Below are 25,285 nucleotides of genomic sequence, written 5' to 3'. Positions count from 1 at the left end.
TGGAGTGCAAAGTGACAACAGGCTGAAAACTTTTGGGTTTTCATGGTCCAGCAATTCAGCAGCAAACACTGTCTGTTCATGCAAATAATCCACATTGATTAGAAAGGCAGTGTGGTGCATTTGTTTGGAAAGTGCTGGATGGAAGCAGCAGGGTAGAATGGAATTCTGCCTCACAATTACTTCCTAATCACAGCATTGTGGGGTGTTCATCACTTTTTTCTGTTTCTCTGCACAGCAATTCTCCACACGTTTGTGGCCCCCTGTTCTTCTAAACGTGAACGTAGCTACTGGATATTTGACACAAATTTTGTGCTCGTCCATTCAACTAAAGAAAATGTGCTGGGATCCTATTGGGATGGCTGTGTTTGAAACACAGCAATGTAAATCTAAAGGAAGTATCCAGTTCCTTGGGAAGTGTTGCAATAAAACATTTCATGGGTCAAAGCCAGCGCAGTAATTTTTTTTCACAGAAAATGGGTTTTGGATTACGGATTCTGAGATGGAAAAATAAAGCCCGTTATGAAACTGTGAAGATGGCAGCAATAACTTAACATGATATCCTTGATACAGGTGTGGACCATCTTCCCACAAACACACAAAGTCAGCGCCAATTACTATGTTCATGAAAGTACAAGCTTTTAAAATCAGCCTCAATGCTGACTTTCGGTTACTATTTCATTTCTGACCTTGCCTTTACACCTTGCTTTTCACATTCCTTTCATGATTCTTCATAGAGTCGTAGCGCAGCACCTTTCAGCTTATCAGGGTTTAAGTTTAGCTTTGACTTCATCTTCCAACAGTGTACAACCTTTACTTTCGCAGATCCTGATTGGCCAGTAATGCAAAACAAATGCAGGTTGGACTGGCTGTTCAAAATGACTCATTCAAATTAAAACAAGTCAGTTCATCCACCACCTCCTGCATCACACCACATACCTATCACTATCCAGACCATGCACAGAGCACAAAAAGGGAGAAACAAGTCATTGGAAACCACATTCCAGAAGTGAAATCGAGCTCAGTTACTGATGTGTCGCAGACTACCAACTGGTGATGAATTTCAAGGCACTTTTATTCATAGAGTAATACGGAAAAGCAACAAGCTTTTTGTTCTGCCACTGACCATTTACGATGTCACTCTAAACTAATCCCACCTGTTGGCACATGGTCTATATCTCTCAATTCCCTGCCTGTTCATGTGTCTACCTACATCCGGTATGTGAATCACGAGTACTCAAAAATTAAGAGTAGTGTTATATTTGTTAAATAGTCTGAATATGGCAGGAGGAGAAGATGGCACGACGCAGCGCGCGCGGCCTCTCCGGTGATGAATATCTGTAATCTGTCAAGTAGGATGCCATGCACAATCCTGATTTGATGGAGGCAGATGTGAGAGCACGGAGGAACATCTGGTGAAACTTCTGAAATGCCTGTTTCACTGCCGCCGCTACTGTGTGATCCGAAATCTCCAGAGGGGAAGGCCCCAAATCCTCGGCTTTGCCTGTTGCTGGCAGCCGGGGCTGGGGTCGAAGCGCTTGGCAGAGATGGTGCTCGGTGCTCGGTGTCGGAGAGCTGGTCGGAGGCTCGAAGTTTTCAGATGGACTCAGAGTCGGCTGTGGTCGGGTGCTTCCAATGGTGCTGCATCGGCAAGCTTGCGGCGCTGGAGGTTCATGGCAGGGAGAGTTTCTCCCTTCTACCGTCTGCGTGAGATGTTGGGGCTATCGGGACTTTGAGACTTCTTTTTAACCGTGCCAATGGTCCGCTCTTATCAAATTACGGTATTACTTTGCACTGTTGTAACTATATGTTATAATTATGTGGTTTTGTCAGTTTTAGTCTTGGTCTGTCTTGTGTTTCTGTGATATCATACTGGAGGAACATTGTATCATTTTTTTAATGCATGCATTTCTAAATGACAATAAATGAGGACTGAATGTCCTCATAATCTAATCTAATCTAACATATCAATGCCACTCCATGTAAAAAAGAGAGAAGATAAATATTCAAACACCGAGCAATAGGATTCAAAAGAACAGATATTATTTGTAAGATTAATATGCCTCTATCTACCAGATGCATAGAAATATCTAGAAGTTTTGCTTTAGATTTTTAATCTTAAACTCTGACTATTTAACATTATGATGTCCTTCAATGCAATGGCATCAGAAATGCTAATTAGACATTGGACTATTAATAGCGTATAGTTTAACAAAAAATTAATGCAATTTAATAGTGTATAATTTAACAAAAACATACAATGCAGATTCTGATAAGCTGCGGATGCAAAATCAGTGAAGGCTGTACTTACTGCTCAAAGTGACTCATTCAAATTAAAACTAGTCAGTTCATCCAACACCTTCTGCATCACACCTTTTATCTATTATTATCCAGGCTAAATTCCAGGTAAGGTTAGGTTCCTTTATTCCTCCGCCTTTTATAACAGTGACTAACGGCGACTCCTTTGCCTGCATCTCAGAAACAGCTCCATTTCCACCTTTAATATCTTTATTTTTCCCTTTCAGAGTTCTCTTGAAGACCCTGACCTGGAGTTACAGGTAGGCTTCATTTCTTTGTGGGAATGGGACCTGTTCTCGGGGTTCCATGACTGGCTATTATTTGACATGCCAAGGTTTTGGCCTGAGATTTTCGATCGTGTTCGGAAGCCTAAGATCTCGGGGCTCTGGAGACGGGTGGGTCGAGGGTCGGTGTCATGGCTGAAGACTCGTGTGTTGTCAGGGAGACCGGAAAATCTTTCGCTGTGGGCCCGAAGACCCGAGGTCTTTGCGATCCTTGGACACAGAGCTCGAAAAAAGCGACAAAACAGACTTTTAACATCGTAAACCAGTGGGTTGTTGTTATGTCTTCTGCTCGCTGTGAAAATGGGGGACACTTCCCTCTCCCTTGCCAGGGAGAGAGAGAACCCGTGGGTTGTCGAATGTCGGATGAAATGCAGAGCTTTTGGGGTAACTTTGGTCTGCGTCTTTGCTATTGCTTAGCACACGCTTGGGCTCGGTGATGGTACCAATGCGCCTTTTTTTTGCTGGTGGGGGGAGGGGGATCGTAGCTCGCTGCTGCTTATGTGTGGGAGGGGGGAGGTGGGGGGGACTTTGGGGTTCTAACAGTTAACTCGTTCATTCTTTGGGGGCACTTCTCTGTTTTCGTGGATGTTTGCAAAGAAAAAGCATTTCAGAATGTACATTGTATACATTTCTCTGACATTAAATTCGATCTCTGAACCTTTGAACCTTTGACCATCTCCCCAAAATATTATGTTTCATTTAGACTGCACCAAGAATAAGAACAAGTTCTTAACTATTTCTGAATTGGATTCGTGACATTTAAAGGACATGAAAATAACATACTCAAGTTTACAGATGATACAAAGTTAGGTGGGAAAATGGACTTAAATCATCTGTTTTGAAATTTGCAGTTAACCGTCCTTCTGCACTATCAAATATTTACCAGCACAATAGTGAGGACCTGGAATATAACAATAGAACTCTGTAAGACCATAAGATATAGGAGCAGAATTAGGCCATTCGGCCCATTGAATCTACTCTGCCATTTTATCATGACTGATCCATTTTTCCTCTAAGCCCCAGTCTCTTGCCTTCCCACCCCCTCCCTCCACCCCCACCGCACCCCCATGGCCTGACCAATCAGGAATCTATCAACCTCTGCCTTAAGTATACTTATAAAGACTTGGACTCCACAGCTGCCTGTGGCAACGAATTCCACAGATTCACCACTCCCTGGCTAAAGAAATTCCTCCTCATTTCTTTTCTAAAAGGACACCCCCCTATTCTGAGGCTGTGTCCTCTGGTCTTAGACTCTCCCACCATAGGTAACATCCTCTCCACATCCACTCGACCAATGCCTTTTACCATTTGATAGGTTTCAATTAGGTCACCCCTCATTCTTCTAAATTCCAGTGAGTACAGGCCCTGAGCCATTAAGCACTCTTTATATCACAAGCCGTTTAATCCTGGAATCATTTTCATGAACTTCCTTTGAACCCTCTCCAGCTTCAGCGCCTCCTTTCTAAGATAAGGTGCCCAGAGCTGCTCACAATACTCCAAGTGAGGCCTCACCATGGCTTTATAAAGTCTGAACATTACATCCTTGCTTTTATATTCTAGTCCTCTTGAAATGAGTGCTAACATTGCATTTGCCTTCCTCACTACAGACTCAACCTGCAAATTAACCTTTAGGGAATCCTGCACGAGGACTCCCAAGTGCCTTTGCACCTCAGTTTTTTTGTATTTTTCTACACTTAGAAAATAGTCAACCCTTTCATTTCTGCTACCAAAGTGCAAGACCATACACTTCCAGACACTGTATTCTACTGCCATTTCTTTGCCCATTCTCCTAATCTGTCCTTCTGCAGCCTCCCTACTTCCTCAAAACTACCTGCCCCTCCACCTATCTTCGTAATGTCTGCAAACTTAAAGCCATCGATTCCATCATCCAAATCATTGACATATAACATAAAAAGCATCGGTCCCAACACAGACCCGTGTGGAACAGCAGCTAGCCAGAAAAGGCTCCCTTTGTTCACACTCTTTGCCTCCTGCCAATCAGCCACTGCTTTATCCATGCTAGAATCTTTCCTGTAATACCACGGGGTCATAGTTTGTTAAGCAGCCTTACGAGTGGTACCTTGCCAAAGACCTTCTGAAAATCCAAGTACACAACATCATCTGATTCTCTTTGTTTATCCTGTTTGTTACTTCTTCAAAGAATTCCTAAAGATTTGTCAGGCAAGTTTTCCCTTGAGGAAACCATGCTGACTACGGCCTATTTTATCGTGTGCCTCCAAGTACACTGAAACCACATCTTAAACAATGAACTCCAACATCTTCCCAACCACTGACATCAGACTAACTGGCCTATAATTTCCCTTCTTCTGCCTCTCTCCTTTCTTGAAGAGTGGAGTGACATTTGCAATGTTCCAGTCTTCCATACCATTCCAGAATCTAGTGATTGTTGAAAGCTCATTACAATCTCTTCAGTCACCTCTTTCAGAACCCTGGGGTGCACACCATCTGGTCTCGGTGACTTACCTATCTTCAGACCTTTCAGTTTCCAAAGAACCTTCTCTCTAGTAATGGTAGCTTCACACACTTCATAATCCCTGTCAGCTGGAACTTCCACCTTACTGCTAGTGTCTTTCACAGTGAGCAACTCCCACTTAGTCCGGTTCATAACTTAAACAGTTGGGCCTCCATTGTTCAAAGACAAACCTGAAGTTAACGTGTGGAATTGAAGAGAGTGTTATTAATAGTATTGATACTTACAATTCTAGTCAGTTTCCGTAATACACGGGAGACTAACACCAGAGAGATGTTCCAGTCAGGCAAGCACACCCATCTCTCCAGAACTAACTGTGCTTCTCAGGCAATTACCTAACAATGTGGAAAATTGTTCAGGTTTGCCCTGTTGTTGACAGTTCTATCAAGCCACACTTACTCATTAATAATCTACCCACTAACATCCAGATTGGATTTTGTGAGGACCACTAGGCCTTATCACAGATTTGATCCAAGTTCTGATATCAAGGCAGCAATTGACCAAATGTAGCATCATGGAGAAAGTGTCCCAGAGGTTGGACTCAGGCCTTTTATAAAGGAAGATGACTGTGGTTGTTATATGTCAATCGTCTAGCCTCAGGACATAACAGCAGGAATTCCTCAGGGAAGTACCCCAGGACTGAACTGTTCCATCAACAACCCAAATTCCAGCGAAAGGTCAAGAAATGGGGATATTCATTGATATCTGCAAATGCTTTATTCCATTAGTAACTCATTCAATGAAGCATCTCAAGCCTGCATGCAGCAAGACTTTGATAATACAAGTATTCAACCATGAACTGATAAATAGTGGATAACATTCATACCACCAGAATATGAAGCAATAATCTTTTCCAATAAGAGAGAGTTTAAATACCTGCCCTTGGCATTGAGTACCTTTACGACTCCCAGCATGAACATCCTGGGGGGGGGGGGGGGCGGGTGGTCAACATTGAACAGAAATTCAACTGAGGACCAACCACATTAAAATTCATGGCGACAAGGATAAGGCAGGTGTCATTTGCTGACACTTCAAAGCTACTTCATCATCAATATGGCACAAATCACGAACATGAGGGGATATTCTTCACATGCTTGGATGAGTACAGGTCCAGCAGTTCTCAGGAACAATGCAGCCTCTTCAACTGGCTCACACCAACCACCATAAATATCCATTCTTTCCATCGCCAGAGCGAGTTACAAAAAAATGCACTGCAGTTACTCAGCTACAACATTCAACAGCACCTGTCTCTCTGCAATTTATATACAGTGTTTCTTGTATTATAACAAGTGACTTCACTGCAGACGCACTTCATTAGCTTCATTTTTGGTATTTCCTAAGTTTATGCGAAAATAGTTCATTAATTATTAGCAAGACTTTTCATTTCTAAGGCAAAAGCCAAAATGCTACATGAAAATGTCGCCAGGTAACTTTAGTAAATCTATAAACCCCGCAAGGATTCGGCCACAAAAATAATAAAAGTATATTTCTAAAATTTGCTGCTTAGTGGAATTTCAACTGGATTGGGAAATCTTCTCAGTGTCAATGACCAGAGAGCTTAAAAAGAGGATTTTCATAGCAGTCATAGAGTCCATTCTCACGTACGGATGCGAGACATGGACACTCACCAAGACGATGCGGAAGTCTCTAGATGGTTGCTATACACGAATGCTCCGGATGGCTCTTGACGTGATTTGGCAACAGCACGTTACAAACGTCGAGCTCTATAACAACCTACCGATGCTCACCACTAAAATCGAGGCGAGAAGACTGCAATTAGCAGGGCACTGTCTATGCCACCCTGAGCTACCTGCCAGCCTAGTCATCATATGGGAGCCCAAGCACGGGAGGATAAACCCTGGGCGCCCTCCCAAGACTATGGTCAACACGCTCCTAGAAGACAGCGGCACGGCTAATGTAGATGAACTGAACACACTGATGAGGGAGAGGGAGAAGTGGAGAGTCCGTCATCGTGCCCGACGCTGGCCCCCTAGGCCTGAGTCGATGTAGTAGTAGTAGTAGTAGTCAATGAGTGGAAAATTCAGCCAATATTAGGGTGATGGAGGAGAGATATAGATAGCATGGATTGAGTCAGTTGGTACTAAACAAGTTGGCAGGACATGGAAGTGTGGCACTAGAGGGGCTTGGTAGAGGGTGAATGGAATAGTTCGGTGCAGTGGTTGGTAGAGATAAGAAGTGAGGGTTCAAGTGTCCTGTGCCCGTAGGGGTGGTGCTTGATCAACAAACAAAAATTCAATTTAGCAAAGGAGAGCTTTGTAATTCTCATCAACTAGGAAAGTCAACGCTCTTTGATTTTAAGTCTCATATTATCTTGCTGCTCAGTTCAGAGATGAGTGTGTTGAAAAAAATCTGGGCTCACTAACTATTTTTATCTTAATATCTTTCAGGCATAACCTTGTTTCTCATTTCTCATTACAAGGTGTGAAAAAGTTGCAGGGGAGGGTGCTGAGCACATGCGAACGTTTGGACTGGAGTGGTGAATTAAGTGAAAGGATCCAAAATCTGCAGATCACCATTGTTGTTGGCAAAATCTCAGAAGTTACATGGCAACAAGGAGGCACAAAAAATGAAATCGATCAGCTGGTTGAGTGCTGTCACTACAACGACCTCGCACTCAACATTAGCAAGACCAAGGAATTAATTGTGGACCACTGGAAGAGTGAAGTTGGGAGAAGACACACAAGTCCTCATTGAGGGTTCAGTGGTGAAAAGGGCATACAGCTTCAGGTTTCTGAGTATCAACATCTCATAGGATCCATCCTGGGCCCAACAATTTCATACAATCATGAAGACACCACTCTAGCAACTCTACTTCATTAGGAGTTTGAGGAGGATTGGTATGTCACCAAATACTCTCGCAAATTTCTCTAGATAACTGGTGGATAACATTCCGACAAAACCATGAGCACTACCTCGTTATTCCTTTATTTGCACGTTATTTTGTACTTTTTATAAAAGTTTTGTCTTTGTGCTGTGCTGTTGCTGCAACACAACATATAATGAACGTGGCACTGAATTGTCTCTGCAGGAGGCAGAGCAAAACGTTAGACCCAATTATCTATGTTCGATGTATTCTCCAGCTTGAGCTTCTTTACGGCTTTGTGGAGGCTCAGATCACAGCTCATGCGGGTGAAAGATCACCTGGGACTCAGGACAGCTGGTGTTTACAGGATTCCCTGTGAGTGCAGAGCAGTGTATATCAGCCAGATGGGCTGCACTGTGCAAACCCGTATCAAGGAGCATTGGAGGTGTATCCATCTGGATTACCCGGAGAAATTGGCGGTAGCAGAACACTGCATTCACAATGGCCATAGGATTAACTTCAACAGGACAAAACTACTGTGCTGTGCCAATGGCTTTTCGGAGCGCCTGGTGAAGGAAACCATTGAAATAAAACTGGAGGAAATAATTTTAACAAAGACAGAGGTCTCACTCTAAGTAAGAACTGGAATTTGATTGTAAAAAAGCTGGGACAGTGGAAACCTGATTGGATGAGGACTAGCCAGTCAGGAGGGACGGATGATGGGGTAAAAATACCGCCAAACTAGACATGATCAGGCATCATCCCTGATGAAGATGGCAGAGTTTGTCATCGAAACGTTGGTTATAATTGATACCCATACCCGCTGGAAGCCCGAGAAGAGTTTATTCATCATACACACGGGGAAAGCACTAGATCCTTTTTCATTTCATTGGAGACATTATCATACTTTGGTTTATGGTCCACAGGTTTCACTTCACAATTCCTGAAGTGCCGGTGTTGTTGATTATTTGGTAGTGTGGTGAGGCAAATTGATGGGGATTATTCAGGTGGTCATCAGGTGTTAGCTCAGGCCTCACTACAATCACAATCAGGCTTAATATGTTCTGAAATTTGTTGTCTTTGCAGCAGCAGAACAATGCAATATATAATCATAGAGACAAAAACATAAATCACAGCATTATATATATTAAATAGTTAAATGAAATAGGTAGTGCAAAAACAGAAAAAAAAGGTATTGAGGTAGTGCTGATGGGTTCAATGCCCATTCAGAAATCGGATGGCAGAGGGGAAGAAGCTGTTGCTGAATCAGTGAGTGTGTGTCTTTGGGCTTCTGTACCCCGTTCCTGATGAGAGGAAGGCATGTCCTGGGTCATTTCGTCATGACTGAAATATTTACTGGATGCAATACTTTAACAAATCCCAATTTACTTTACATTGGCTGAATTCCATGCCATTTACATGTTACAGTAAACAATACGAGGCAAGCAGAATTACAGCAGCTCTTATGGGGAAAAAGTGGTGCCAATTGTTTAAAGCAAATGGTGAAGAAGTGTGGCAGCTCCACCGAAGATAAGGAAGTCTTGGTGGAAGAGAATAAATCATCAATCAATCACAGAATGCAGAGGTTCAAAACCCTGGTCTGTTGAGCTAAAAGAGACCTTCCTAAAAAGGAAATCGACTGATAAAGAACTTGCAAGCAACAAGGACAGAGATGGCTTGCCATTTCAATCCCATCACTTTTCAGCCAGGCTTTGAAAGGCATTGCAAAGAGATTTCTTTCTCAGGTCAATCAGTGGTATATGTACTATGAAAGATTTCCAAATCTCTTGTGAAGAATGATATGCTGCTTCACAAGCATATCTATGAAAGAGGTGGGAGTGGAAGTCAGAATCATGACTCTATTACAACTGAGAAAGTATTAGCTAAATGCTGAGCTCAGATGATAAAGCCTCAGTGGCCACTTTATTAGGTACCTCCAGTACTGGATAAAGTGGCCAGCGGGAGTATGTTTGTGGTCTTCTGCTGCTATAGCCCATCCTCTTCAAGATTTGATGTGTTGTGCATTCAGAAATGCTCTTCTGCACATCACTATTGTAACATATCGTTATTTGAGTTACTGCCACCTTCCCGTCAGCTTGAAGCAGTCTGGGCATTCTCCTCTGACCTCCCTCATTCACAAGGCAGCTTTGTCACTCACTGCGTGTTTTCTGATTCTTGCACCATTCTCTGTGAACTCTAGGGACTGCTGTGTGTGAAATTCCGAGGAGATCAGCTTCCTCAATGTGTTCAAACACGTGGAAATAGTTCAACTAGCTCAAAGAGCATTAAATATAAACGAAAGAACTGCAGGTAGTAGTGGTGCCAACATCAACAAGCTTGGCAAACTGTCACAGGGTTTGCTGCTGGCAATCCAGGTGTTTGTCTCAAACTTACTGCTTCATGCCATGTGAAGAAAATTAAAGTACCTGAAAAGTGGAACACTAAACTTTTGTTAGCCCACAGTTACCATGGGTACAGGCTGGCCGCACCACTTAATGGAAATGGTTGTTAAAATTTCCACGTGCACTTTTCCATCCAAGTGGACTTTATTCTATTATACTGCTGATTTGTGACTTAATAGAAAGAAAAAACCGTGAATTACCGTAAATAGTTAAATAAATTAAGTAATGCAAAAATAGAAATCAAAAAGTAGTGAGGTAATGTTCATGGGTCCAATGTCCATTCAGAAATCAGATGACAGAGGGAAGGAAGCTGTTCCTGAATCACTGAGTGTGCGCCTTCAGGCTTCTGTACCTCTTTAGTGTTGGTAGTTATGAGAACAAGGAACCCACGAGAGAGTAGTTATGAGAGTCTAACCACCCACCGTTGATGTCCAATGCTATTACCATTGCTGACTCCCTCATTTCCAGTTGGGGATCTTCAGCAACTGGAATCTCAGTTGGATCAATCATGTAAGCATTTTGGCAACAGGGACAGGTTAGAGGCTTGGTATCCTTCAGTGAGAGACTCAGTTTCAAGTTCTCCATGGCCTTTTCGCAAGTCAGATTTATCTGCCCTGCTTCCAGGAACTGCACGTTCAATGAGCCCACCACACACAGCTAATTGGTAAAATGGCAGTGTGCCCCCTTGCCAAAACTGCTCATGGTAGCCTGAAGTGACCAGCAAACTTCTGGAGTTCATTGCAGGGTGTTTTGTCACGGACAAGGGCATTCCCTTCAACAGCTCATCTTGATGAATGAGGGCACACTGAAAACAGTGCTCTCTACACTTGACTGATGAGTATCCTAAATCAGAAAATGTGACCTAATTCCAGCTGCAGACTCTTCACAGCAAGCACAGCCCAATGTACAATGTCATTCCAGAGCTTCTCTACAAAGCAAATATCTTACACCTGCTGCTTTAGTCAAGTCGTAAGTTGTGAACCAGGTCGTCCTCTTGAAGTAACTGCCTTTTTACGATTTGCGGCTGAAAGCAAAAAAAATCAAACTTCACTATTGATCTGACACCTTTTTCTCCAAGTAACAAATTCCTACCTAATTTGCATTTTGAGATTACTTTAGTTAACTAAACTTTAATCTGATTTGTATCATCAGTACTATAATCTCCTTTTCCATTACAAAACTATAGGCTATCAATGGTTTATGCCAGTTTTGTTGATAACTTTGATGCTTTATGGACCACTAAGATTAAATCTTGACATGGTTTGTAGTGTTGTTGGGGAGTGTTTGAGGTGGGAGTGAATGGATGCTTGACTCTCAGTCTTATTCCTGAATCATTTTCTGTGTGATTATCTTCATTGTTTGTAGCAGAGAGTGGATCGTTCTTCTGAAAGGTACTGGAGGAGATGTCTAGTTTACTGCGTAAAGTGAAATGCTCAATATTAGAGATATTAAACCATCCGTGGTGCCATTGAGTCTGTTTCATTCGGTTAACTGTGATGAATGTCCAGTGAAGAGTAAACAATATATTTAACTAGAGCAATCATGATTCAAAACATATCCAAAATGCTGAATCTGATCATGCATTTTAACTGTTGCTTTAGAAGTTTATTTATTGTGTCAACAAGCTGGTTGATAAAATGATCCCCAAATTTTATTTGTAAATCAAAAATAAGAAAGTGCAGATGCTGAAAGTCTGCAATAAAAAGAGAAAGTGCCAGAAACAGTCAGAATCTGTGGAAAGAGAAAAAGAGTTAACTATTCAGGACTGGATCCGATAATCGTGGGATTATTAGAGGGTCTGGAACTTTAAAGCAGCACACAGATTTTATGGGAAGCAATCCATCAGCAGGCACTGGCTCTCTCAGGCTGACGTTAATGATGTAAACACTGAGCCATCAGTAAAATAAATATAGTCTTGGCTAGGAACTAAATGCCAGCAGCTGGGACACTGATGATGGAATCAATTTATTTGTCCTCCAGCATAAATTATCCGAGCTTAAAATTCAATAAAGGATACTTAAAAAAAGAATGATAGTCCAACTTGCTTTTTTAATTTCTTTGCAAAAGGATACCACAAAATCCCTGCTTTGACTGCAGCAAGAACATGGGTGACTGCGCTACTTCATGCAAACCGATTTGCTCTGAAATGGTCAGGAGGTGACTTTGGATGCTGGACCAACTCAGAACTGAACTGGTGCAGGATTATAAACCCCACTTACTTCCACAAAAATTGTAGGCCAATCATAAATCCCTACCAAAGTGCTTTGAGATTTGGTTAATTCACTTCCCCAGCTGAACCAACTGTCAAAAGTGCTATAGAACCATAGAACATTACAGCACAGAACAGGCCTTTTGGCCCTTCTTGGCTGTGCCAAACCATTTTTCTGCCCAGTCCCACTGACCTGCACCTGGACCATATCCCCCCCATACACCTCTCATCCATGTACCTGTCCAAGTTTTTCTTAAATATTAAAAGTGAGCCCGCATTTACCACTTCTTCTGGCAGCTCATTCCACACTCCCACCACTCTGTGTGTGAAGAAGCCCCCCCCTTAATGTTCCCTTTAAACTTTTCCCCCTTCACCCTTCACCCTTAACCCATGTCCTCTGGTTTTTTTTCTCCCCTAGCCTCAGTGGAAAAAGCCTGCTTGCATTCACTCTATCTATACCCATCATAAATTTATATATCTCTATCAAATCTCCCCTCATTCTTCTACACTCCAGGGAATAAAGTCTTCACCTATTCAACCTTTCTCTGTAACTCAGTTTCTCAAGACCCAGCAACATCCTTGTAAACCTTCTCTGCACTCTTTCAACCTCATTAATATCCTTCCTGTAATTTGGTGACCAAAACTGAACACAATACTCCAAATTCGGCCTCACTAATGCCTTATACAACGTCACCATAACATTCCAACTCTTATACTCAATACTTTGATTTATAATCGCAGATATCTCTGACAGTCACTCAAGATTTATTCTGAAAAAAAATCAAAAATTATACCATCAATGAGAATATATATAAATACTTTAAAATAAATAAATGCATTTAAATTAATGAATTTAAATGAAGTATAAACTGCTTTATACTTAACTTTCTCCCTGACTACCATACCTCTACTTTGGAATGAATGAAGCTTGCTGTACCTGCAGCAGGTGGCTTGCCTTATTTCAATGGGCAGAATTAATTGCTGGAAGCAGCAGAAACGCATGCACTGCTACTAAGCTCTCCAGTAAGTCCAACACTGCAGCACCATCAGGTAATTCCTGGTTAACAATGCAACAAAAAATTAAGGACTTCCAAATATCTTATCATGGAACTACCGGCCCTTAGAAAAGGATTTGAGTGTTTGGTTTGCTCCTTTACCACAGAGTGGAAAATAAATTGACGGGAGATACCACAGCAAAATGTTTGTGCTCCTGGGTATGATCATGAATCACGAGTTCAAACGGCAGAGGAGCAGCTGGCAAAATTAAATGCAGGTTTTTACGTAAGCCAACAATAAACATCTAGTACCAATTAAGTTGAACTGGGCCGTTGGAAAGGCATAACAGCCTGACACAGAACACACTCATGAAATCATTTCCTTCTGTCAACATTGCAAATGAACATCTTCCCTGGTTACCTCCCACTTCAGTGACCTGAATGCTATACTGACAGGAGGAAGCAGATCTGTGAGTCCTCAAAATTGACTCTGGGACCATAGGATTTCTCCTGTGGCATAATGGCCAAAATTGGTAAACAAAAATCCTGACGATTAACTTCTCCTTCCTCTCTCAGATGCTTTATCACCTGTTACAGCAAATCACTCACTGCACTCAGAATCAGAATCACGTTCAATATCTCCTGCGTCTGTCATGAAATTTGTTGTTTCACTACACAGTAATAACCCGATAAATTACAATAAGAATATATAAAAATAAAATTAAATAAGTCGTGCAAAATGAGATAGTAAGGAAGTGTCACACATCAAAGTTGCTGGTGAATGCAGCAGGCCAGGCAGCATCTCTAGGAAGAGGTACAGTCAACGTTTCGGGCCGAGACCCTTCGTCAGGACTAACTGAAGGAAGAGTTAGTAAGAGATTTGAAAGTGGGAGGGGGAGGGGGAGGGGGAGATCCAAAATGATAGGAGAAGACAGGAGGGGGAGGGATGGAGCCAAGAGCTGGACAGGTGATTGGCAAAAGGGATATGAGAGGATCATGGGACGGGAGGCCCAGGGAGAAGAAAAGGGGGACGGGGGAATCCCAGAGGATGGGCAAGGGGTATAGTGAGAGGGATAGAGGGAGAAAAAGGAGAGAGAGAGAGAAAGAATATATATAGTAAATAAATAACGGATGGGGTATGAGGGGGAGGAGGGACATTAACGGAAGTTAGAGAAGTCAATGTTAGAGAAGTAAGGAAGTGTTCATGGGTTCATTGTCCATTTAGAAACTGAAGGCAGAGGGGAAGAAGCTGTTCCTTAAAAATTGAATGTGTGTCTTCAAGCCCCTGTGCCTCCTCCTTGATGGTAGCAGTGGGAAGAGGACATGTCCTGGGTGATGGGGGTCCTTAATGGTGGAAGCTGCCTTTTTGAGGCATCGTCTACTGAAGGTGTCCTGGATGCTGAGGAGGATAGTGCCCATGATGGATACAACTTTCTGCAGATTTTTCTGATCTTGTGCGATGGCCCCTCTATACAAGACAGTGATGCAACTAGTTAGAATGCACTTCATGGTACATTTGTAAAAATTTGCAGGAGTCTTTGCTGACATACCAAATCTCCTCAAACTCCTGATGAACTATAGCCACTGTTGTGCCTTGTTTGTAATTGGGCCCAGGATACATCCTCAAAGATGTCGACACCCAGGAACTTGAAACTGCTCACTCTTTGATTCCCCAATGAAAACTAGTGTGTGTTCCCTTGACTTACCCTTCCTGCAGCCCACAATCAATTTCTTGGTCTTACTGATATTGAGTGCAAGGTTGTTCTTATGACACCACTCAACCAGCTGATATATTTCCTGTATGCTTTCTTATCACCATCTGAAATTCTGCCAACTTTAGTGGTGTCAGTGGCAAGTTTATAGATGGTGTTTGTGCTGTGCCTAGCCACACAGTCGTGAGTGTAGACAGAGTAGAGCAGTGGGCTAAGCACGCATCCTTGAGGTGTGCCAGTGTTGACAGTCAGCAAAGAGGAGATGTCAGACTGTGGCCTGCTGGTGATGAAGTCAGGGATCCAATTGCAGAGGGAGGTTCAGAGGCCCAGGTTTTGGAGCTTTTTGATTATGAGGGTATGGTAGTATTGAATGCTGAGATGTAATCAATAAACATAAGTATTACTATTGCCCAGCTGATCCAAGCAGAATGGAGGCCCAGTCAGATTGCATCTGCTGTAGACTTACTGTGGCGATAGGCAAATTGCAATGGGTCATTAAATGCAGCTAAAATGGTCTGAAGTTCCATTAACTTTTAAGTTTCCACTATGTAAAAAAAAATTCAAAGTCATATACTGATGAAGGTTTTTTTGACAAAACTTCACAAATTTGCCAATTATCTCTCTGGGAGGATGGTGCAAAAAGCATGTTTCTTATGACTCCTTTTCTACGGGCCAGTAGTTCCATGATAAAATATGTGGAAGTCCTTAATTTTTTCTTGCATTTCCTCAAACACGAGGAATTCTGCAGATGCTGGAAATTCAAGCAACACACATCAAAGTTGCTGGTGAACACAGCAGGCCAGGCAGCATCTCTAGGAAGAGGTACAGTCGACGTTTTGGGCTGAGACCCTTCGTCAGGACTAACTGAAGGAAGAGCTAGTAAGAGATTTGAAAGTGGGAGAGGGAGGGGGAGATCCAAAATGATAGGAGAAGACAGGAGGGGGAGGGATGGAGCCAAGAGCTGGACAGGTGATTGGCAAAAGGGATATGAAAGGATCATGGGACAGGAGGCCAACAGAGAAAGAAAAGGGGGAGGGGGGCCCAGCAGATGGGCAAGGAGTTATAGTGAGGGGGACAGAGGGAGACAAAAGAGAGAGAGAGAGAGAGAGAGAGAGAGAGAGAGAGAGAGAGACAGAGAGAGAGAGAGAGAGAGAGATAAATAAATAAATAAGGGATGGGGTACAAAGGGGAGGTGGGGCATTAACAGAAGTTAGAGAAGACAATGTTCATGCCATCAGGTTGGAGGCTACCCAGGCAGAATATAAGGTGTTGTTCCTCCAACCTGAGTGTGGCTTCATCTTGACAGTAGAGGAGGCTGTGGATAGACATATCAGAATGGGAATACATTCTTACATTGCTATGTCAATATCCTAGGACTTCCTATTAACACTGGAAGTGTTCGCACCAATGGCCTGCAGCAATTCACAGAGGTGACTTGTTCCTTGTTCTTCGTCAGACAAATCCAAATCCCACTTACAAATTACCATGTTCCTAATCTATGGTTTCAATGCAGTGGACTGCATGCTGTCTGTGTGGAACCTGTATGGGCTCCAGCTTCCTCCCTCAGCTCAAAGGCATGTTGGCAGGATAATTGGCTACTGTAAGTTATTCCTAGTCAAGGTAAGTGACAAAAAAAAAAACAAGTAGAACTGATGGGCATACAAGAGAGGATCAATTGCAGGTCTATGGGAAAGTCATGAGGGAGATTGGGAGCTGGCACTGACCCAAAAGGGTGAACAGCCCTCCTCTGTGTACAAGTCGTAAAACACGTTTACATTTGTTTCCATTACTGCCTTCATTTTCATTTAATAAAATATTGCTTCGCTTATAATGCTACTGTGACACTGTAATTTCCTTTGGGATCAATAAAGTATCTATCTTTCTATCTAAAAGCTGAATCAAACTAAAACTAATACTGAACTATTGAAGAGAAAGCCAGGACCAGTGACAAAAACCTGGTGAAAGAGCAAGGTATCAGTTTCGGATATCCTCTCTCAGTTTATACTGATTTATGATTTGTTGTTTTTAATGCTTCTATACTTATCCATACCAAATCAATAGATAACAATAGTTAAAACTATATTTTACAACTTTAATAGCAGTGTGCAATTAACTTTTACCCCAAAGCATGGTTAGACAGCCCTGGATGTGCATTTAGCTCTCAGTTTAAGCAACATGGCTACTCTTTGATAAATGATGGAGAAATCTCAATAAATCTGTCTCTCAGGATTTCACTGTTCAATCAGTCAGGTACAAAGATGTTCAATACAAAACCCTACAGCTGAAACTGAATAAAGATATTGCATAGTACTGCATGATTAACAGTTCTAGGATAAGCTTGGTGCCCTATGTGTTGAGGAACGCGGTGAGGCAGCTCTATCCCTATTGGAGAAGGATGATAGACTGGAGGGAATAGTATGTCATAAAACAATTGACCTAATTAAACAATAATGCTTTCACAATGATTCAAAAATATGATAACAGATCAGTGCGTTTGCAAATAAATATTTCTAAATACATAAACATGATCATGTGCAAGGGACCACTCGGGATATTTGTCATTACTGCATTTTTTAAAAATTTAACAAACCTGGGTAACAACACTGTAACAGTGCTGTTAACCATCTTTGTTCCTCAGGCAAAAAGCCATCTTCTCTCATTCCAATACCTCAAGCAGCAAAAATCCTCGCACAAATAAAAGGACTTAAAATTTATTTACAAATTGAAAGAGCCTCAAGCTATTCCACGGCGTTTTATAATCTATCAATCAATGGACGGCCTCAAATGCTGTCACTGTTGTCATGGAGGCGGACAGCAATATGCACAAGTAAGTTTCCAGAATAACAAAGATTGATCTTTTTTTTGGTCCCAATTAAGGGATGAATGTTGCCGGGACAGAAGAAGAGTTTCTTGTGTTGCATAAAATGAGATATTTTGCATTTATTTGGTCAGGCAGTCAAAACCTTGGTAAAACAAGAGACTGTGCTCTTGGCGATATATGAATGAATCAGCAAAGCACTCAGATGTCAGCATAGATTGTGTGTGTCATTAAAACCCACAAAACCTCCACCCCAAGAACTGAAAGTGCAGTCGTAGAAATCAGAAGGTGGTGATTCTGCACCTGGAGCCTTTGCAGTGATCTATTGTTGAAACCTGTAATTGGATTTCCCACAGTTATGCAACCCAGGCTTCAGACTGGAATTCCAAAGTCCTTTCCAGTCACCTGTAAAATGTGTAGATCCTGAACTTGCATTTTGTTGCAAGGCCACAGATTTCTTCCATATCAGAAGATGCTTAGGAACAGGTTGCTCAGAGCCATGAGCATGTTCACCTTCTATTAGAACACGTCTCAATTCAATTCACCCACCTTTGCTTACTTAACTCTTGACAAACTTACCCAACTAATTGAGCCAATCTCTGTCCTGAAAGTTATGCTTGTCTCAGAGCACCACAGTAGCACAGAGGTTAGTGCGACAATACTGAAGCTCAGGGTGTTCTGGAGGTCAGAGTTCAATTCCGGTGCTGTTCTGTAAGGAGTCTATGTGTGTCCTCTCCCCATATAGAATGTGTGGTATTTTCCCCAGGTATTCCAGTTTCCTCCCACAGTCCAAAGATGTACTAGGTAGGTTGGTTGGCCATTGTAAAATTGTCCCATGATTAGGTTAGGATTAATCGGGGTTGTTGGGGGTTGCTGGGGTGATGTGGCTCAATAGGCCTGAAGGGCCTATTCCATGCTGTATCTCAATAAACTAAATAAATAAATCCAAAAACATCGTAGGATTTATAGTTTTCCCTCTGCCCAGTGTGAGAGTAAATATTTTCAAATCTGATTCTTAAATGACCAAGCTCTAATTTTAATGAACTTTATGAACCTAACATTCATTCTAAATCTGATCTAGCGAGCGCCTTTGTAGCTGAATTAGATCCCTGCCCAGTCTTCAAAAGTCAAGTGAAATACAAGCCAGGTTTATACAACAGTCCTTTTAAGCCAGATGAGCATTGTGCTCTCTCAAAAGCACAAGTACATTTCCTGATTATTGCTGTCAAAATTCAGTTCAGTACCCCAAACAAGGTCTGAACAGACTGTACTGTATACAGCAGGACTTACATCGTAGCCCCCTTCAGATAACAATCCATAATACTGTACTCCAATGGCTTTGCTTATTCACCTTTGCACCAGTGCACTAGTTTTTATAATTTCTGTATGTGGACAACCACATCACTACTCCTCACCAGTTCCTATGTTATGCATCATTAAAATGTGCCTGTTTTGTAAACAAAGTTGTAACCCATGTGATTCCCTTATTTAACTCTATCTACCAGTTTTAGCCATTGTCTATGTTCTATTATATAGGGTAAATGGACTTAACAATACACAATTTTAGCCCAAAGTTCGATTTGTTTATCCTCGTGGCAGAACTATAACTTGGCGATTGATAAACCCTAAACATTATGTTGTAAATACTGGCCCAATTTTGAAGAGGACTACAGGATTCCAAATTGCTCAGGATAATTGTATATTCTTAAATTGTGAACCTGCAGAATTACCTACTACTCCAAAGCAGACAGTGTACAGGTGAGGGGGCAGGCAAGTCCTTGGAAAATTGTTTTGAGAATTTACTACCTTACTTTTTCTTACCCTTGTTCAACCGACACGCCATTGTCATGCTACTACCCAGGTGCTGAAATCTATTTGTGTAATCCACCTTTGAGGTAGCTTGCTGCATGTCGCTTTTCCAATGTGGAGAAAGCTCGAGCGATGATGCTGTGAAATGGGAAGGCGCCTTCAATATATGGCACCTTCTGTCGAAGATCAGCAAGACACTTTCATCAAGACAATGTTAGGAGGCCAGTAAACACAATAATGAATGAAAAAGAGAAAAACATCAAGTGGCATATATTTGATCAAACAGTAACATAGAACAGTAGAGCACAATACAGGCCCTTCAGCCCACAATGTTGTGCCAATGTTTTAACCTACTCCAAGATCAACCTAAACTTTTCCTCCCATTTTTACTTCATCAATGTGCCATATAATTAACATATCAATGTTAAATTAGGATGGAGAATAATTATTTTTCTTGTATTTTCCTTGTAACTTTCCTATGCTTCCTTGAATTTTATATATTCACCTATATACATGTATTTATTCATCAAATTTTCCAATGATTACGCTTCTGTATTTTTCTTAGTTTCCTTAAATCTGGTTATCTTACAGGCTAATTATTATCTCTAGTCTGAGTATGCGATGACCACAACTGCTTTTACCCTGGTTATTTCAGTTCTTTCTTTGTTCTTGTAACATTTCATAAAATGACTACTACCCAGGTGCTGAAATCTATTTGTGTGATCAACCTTTGAGGTAGCTTGCTGCATGTCACTTTTCCAATGTGGAGAAAACTCAAGTGACGATGCTGTGAAATGGGAAGGCAAGAAGTTTTGTGCCTCATTCTTGCCTTCCAAAGAACCTTGGAGTCGCAAAAATATTAGAATCCAACCTACCGGAGTTAGATAGCAGCAAAGTTTGGGACATTTCAGAGTCGTTTCAGCAAACTTGCAGACTCCTTGTAAGGTTCACTTGGACTTCAACCTCTGCAACCTCACTCTCTTTTGCAGAGTGTGGTGCATCCACAATCTACAGCATTACAGGAACTCTTCAATTCAGAATAGGAAAGAGCTACTGAGTGGAGCTACAGTGGTACTAGAGGGCTCATCTATGGAAACAACTTAATTTCCACCTTTAATGTCTCTTTTTTCCTTTAAAAGGTGGATAGGTTCCGTCAGTGTCCTTGACCTGCAGTTGCACTCAAACTGCAGTTCTTTGCGGTGGTATTTTCTGCTCCTGCGGCTCACCAACCAGCTGTTTATTGATATCCCATGGACGTGGCCAAGTAGACGAGCGTGCCTTTGGGGTTCCGAGGCTTTGAGACCCTGTGGACGAGCTGATTCAATGCCGGTGCTACTGGTATAAGCACCAGGGGTAAAACGGAATACCAGGAACAGCGGATTAGCTGTCGGAGGTCTCTGTACTCACAAACCTCTCTCTCTCACTCATTGGTGGGGGAGAATTTGCTGCTGATTCTCAAGTCAGAGAACTCGAAAAAAGTGACATGGCAGACTTTAACACCATAAATCTAATGTTTTTACAGTCATTCATTCTTTGGGGTACTCTTCTGTTTTTGTGGAATGTCTGCGAAGAACAAGAATTTCAGGTTGTATATTATATACCTTCTCTGAATGCTACAAACAACATGCCCAGCAATGAATTTGCCAACCAAAGCTTCCTTTTGTTAACAAACTTTCATTCAACCAACTACAGATCTTGTATCACAACAGCTATAGGACATTACAGACATGGCATGGTGTCAAGAAGACTGGCATCTGAAACTAGTCACCAACCAGCTCCTAGCACCAGATCCAAAAATTTGGCTATCTTCGTCTGACCAGCTGTTGCATCAGTGGGCCATTTTTTGTAAGCAGTTCCACATGAAGCCTGGCATCGGTGCAGTTAATCTACAGTGCTAAGATCTCCAAGATACATTTCCAATGTACACTTATGGTGCAAGTAAAACTAAAGTACACATTGTGGATGAGTGGTGTTAGGCCTACACAAGTAGGCACCTCCCCGTCTCCACCCAACTAAAAGGAGAGAACTGCCAGTCAGTTCCAAAGCATCACCTGCAGCCTATTTAAACCCAGCTCTCATACACAGTCCTTGTTCACTGATACGAACCAACCAGCCTCATCCAGTTGCTTCTAGCCTTCAGTTATTTTGTTTCCTTGTCGTGTTAAGTTTCGATTCTCTCCCGTCACCTGTAATTTTGCAGTTTATTATTGAAGTAATCACTCACTGCTAAAAACCATCTATAAATTTGCTGATGATACAACCAGTGTTGGAAGAATCTCAGATGGAGATGAGAGGGCGTACAGCAGTGAGATATACCAGATAGTTGAGTGGTGTAGCTGCAACAGCCTTGCACTCTGTGTCAGTGAGACCAAAAAGCTGATTGTGGACTTCAGGAAGGGTAAGAGGAAGGAACACATACCAATCCTCATAGAGGGATCAGAAGTAGAGAGAGTGAGCAATTTCCAGTTCCTGCGTGTGAAGATCTGAGGACCTAACCTGGTCCCAACATATCGATGCAGCTATAGAGAGGGCAAGACAGAGGCTATATTTGATTAGGAATTTGTGGAGGTTTGGTTTGTCACCTAAAACAGTTGAAAACTTCTATAAATGTACCATGGAGAGCTTTCGGACAGGCTGCATCACTGTCTTGTATTGGGGGGGAGGGTACTGCACAGGGTCGAAAGAAGCTACAGAAAATTGTAAAATTAATCAGCTCTATTTTGGGTACTACCCTCAGTATCCAAGACATCTTCAAAGACCGGTGCCTCAAAAAGGGGGCATCCATTATTAGGGACCCCCAGCACCCAGTACATGCCCTCTTCTCGCTTTTACCATCAGGTAGGAGGTACAGAAGCCTGACGGCTCACACTCAGCAATCCAGGAGCAGCTTCTTCCACTCTGCCATCGATTCCCAGATGGACATTGAACACCACCTCATTTTTATTATTTTTGTTTTTGCACTATTTTTAATTTAACTATATAATATACATATATACTTATTGCAATTGATTTACTTATTTCTTTCAATGTTATTGTGTATTGCATTGTACTGCTGCCACTAAGCTGACAAATTTCAGGACATGTGCCGATGATGTTAAAACTGATTCTAAATTGTCTCCGCTGATCTGTATTTGGGTCAAGCCTCCTCTACATTTCCTGACATGCTGCCGACCAGTTCCAATGGTTGACTTTGCCAGCTACACCAACATGTCTGTGGTAGACTATAGACAAACTCTAGGTACCTAAATGGCAGAACCAGACCAAAATACAACACATCGGTTTTCCGTTTCCAACCATTATGCACATTCCCCCTTATTTAATCTTGTGACTTGACAGAAAGGAAAGGACTCGATTTGATAATTATAATTTCAATTGACAAGAGGCAGATGACTAGTCCAATTAAAAATCAAAAGCTTTATGCACTTTGAGTCATATATTATTTCAACCCCTATACCGCAACATTTAATTATTTTAAAACAGGATTTTGCATTACCTGATCAATTAAAACATTGTTTGCTGCATAAAGAATCAGTGCAGAACAACTAAATCACAGCACTGACAACGCAAACATCCAGGTGTTATTAGCATTCACAACACTCGTCCAATCGGTCCTCATCAAGGCCAACTGACACTAGTCCTCATGCAAATACAATCTGGCCCACATTCACACAGTGTTACCCTGTGTTCCTGAACCCCCTCACAGGATCTGTGCAATGGGAACATTTCCCACATTGACACAGTGTTACCCTGTGGCAGGGTCTGTGCAACGCCATGCAGCCATTAACTATTTCCCACATTCACACAGTACAGCTGTGAACCCCAGCTCTGGTCCATGTTCACACAGTCTGTGCTGAGACAGTTGGGGGAACGGTAAAATAAATGTCACCAAACACCTCAATGATACCAACCTCCAAATAATGAGCAAGGACCAAGCATAGTCCAGAAAACATCTCTCTCCCTATAACCTGGCGTTAGCTCAGCTCTCAATGCTCCTGCCCTGCACTCACCGGAGGAAGTAATAAGGTCACCTTGAGATAGGTCACCCTTACTTCTGACCTCCTGAAGTCCAACCTTGCCCTGCAGGAGAATCCCTCCATTGGCAACATCTGGCTCCTGTCCTCTCCACATCCTCAGTCACAGCAGAGTCCATCTTAGCTCCAAGAAACCCACTGTCACCAAGGAACCCATTGTTAATTGCCACCCAGCCCGACATCCTCACGGAGCCCCTGTGCTGGACTCACCTTGGCATCCTCCAACACTCCCATCCTCCCATCCACGCCCGTCTCCATTATGACCCTGCCTCTTCATCCGACCTCAGCCCTCCTCCGCCCTGTCGCTCTGCACTCGCCGGTTCCCGCACCCTCTCACATGGTCCCCCGGCCATCTCCATCGTATTAAAGCAAAGAGCCAGCGGCAACCAAACTGGAGCGAGCTCCCAGCGCGGGCACCGTTGTAGCCAGAGCCCGAGAACGTTCATATCCATCTGACAGCCAGAAGCGATTACATCAACCGGATTCCGTTTTTAAAGATAATTTAAAAACGAACTTCTTGTGAGCGACCATTTCCAAATGAATGCAAGCAACAAAATGAGAATATTTCCATTTGACATTTTCTTTTGATCTATGCCAGGGTTCTCTAAGCGCTACGTGCTAAACAAAATACGCTTTTTTGATTTGTTTCTCCAAAGGCATTTAACAAGGACATCTCAATGGGTACGGGAGGTGGAGTGAGGGTTGCTGATGATAAAATGCGAGATGATTGAGTGGAACTGACTGAGGCAGACCGCTCGCACCGATCGGGGAGATACCGGTCGTACTCCGCAATACTCACACTACCAGACGTGAGATCATCCAGGATACCATGGCGAGGACTCGAGTTTGCGGCCGGCAATGTGTCCCGAAGCTGGAGCCAGTGTTGTGTCCAGATGAGAGAGAGGATCCGCCGCAGCGGGCGCTGTCTCCTAGGCTGCGGCGCTACCTTTCCCCCGCACGGCGAATAGATACCAGGCGGAGTTCCGGCTGCTCAAGCACAGGCGAGCTGCTTTAAAGGGGAATGACGCAGGCAGCGACCTTCTTTGCAAGAAATTAAATAAATAAGTCTCGTCTTTAGCCTTTGCTCACCGCCCTAACAGCCAAGTTTGTCCTGTAGCCGTGATATGTCTGTTGATGTCATCCCTGTTTCTCCCCGTGGAGGAACGGTTTGCTATCTTTCTGTAAATCCGCAATGATGTAATGCCAACCCACTGGTTACAGATCTAATCTTGTGAACGTTTTAGACGGTGGCTCGTTTCTTATCAGGTTCAAAGTCACAATAGTGTTTACCTTAACGTTGACCGGTCTAACGGTGGAAGTGATCAGCCCTAACACGTCAAACACCACGTCTTTAATCATCGAAGTGCACCAGAAGCTCTCCGTCTGCGCTAATCGCTTTATGTTCCCCGTATCTC

The 25,285-nt window shown here is 42.5% G+C and overlaps 1 protein-coding gene across 2 annotated transcripts in view; it reads right to left on the bottom strand.

Moving 5' to 3' along the window:
* Positions 1 to 25,070, bottom strand: part of LOC134349393 (receptor expression-enhancing protein 2-like) — a 107,476-nt gene extending 82,406 nt beyond the window's left edge. Inside the window, exon 1 of one of the 2 annotated variants that reach the window (XM_063053624.1) lies at positions 24,670 to 25,070. In XM_063053624.1, coding sequence (XP_062909694.1) covers positions 24,670 to 24,701 — 32 coding nt within the window. In that variant the 5' untranslated portion in view covers positions 24,702 to 25,070. The remainder of the gene's footprint in view (positions 1 to 24,669) is intronic. The other variant, XM_063053625.1, reaches the window with a different exon arrangement.
* Between the last annotated feature and the right edge of the window lie 215 nt (positions 25,071 to 25,285).

This window comes from Mobula hypostoma, chromosome 7, assembly GCF_963921235.1.
Source record: "Mobula hypostoma chromosome 7, sMobHyp1.1, whole genome shotgun sequence".
Taxonomy (NCBI): Eukaryota; Metazoa; Chordata; class Chondrichthyes; order Myliobatiformes; family Myliobatidae; genus Mobula; species Mobula hypostoma.
This window is presented reverse-complemented; position numbering and strand designations above follow the sequence as displayed.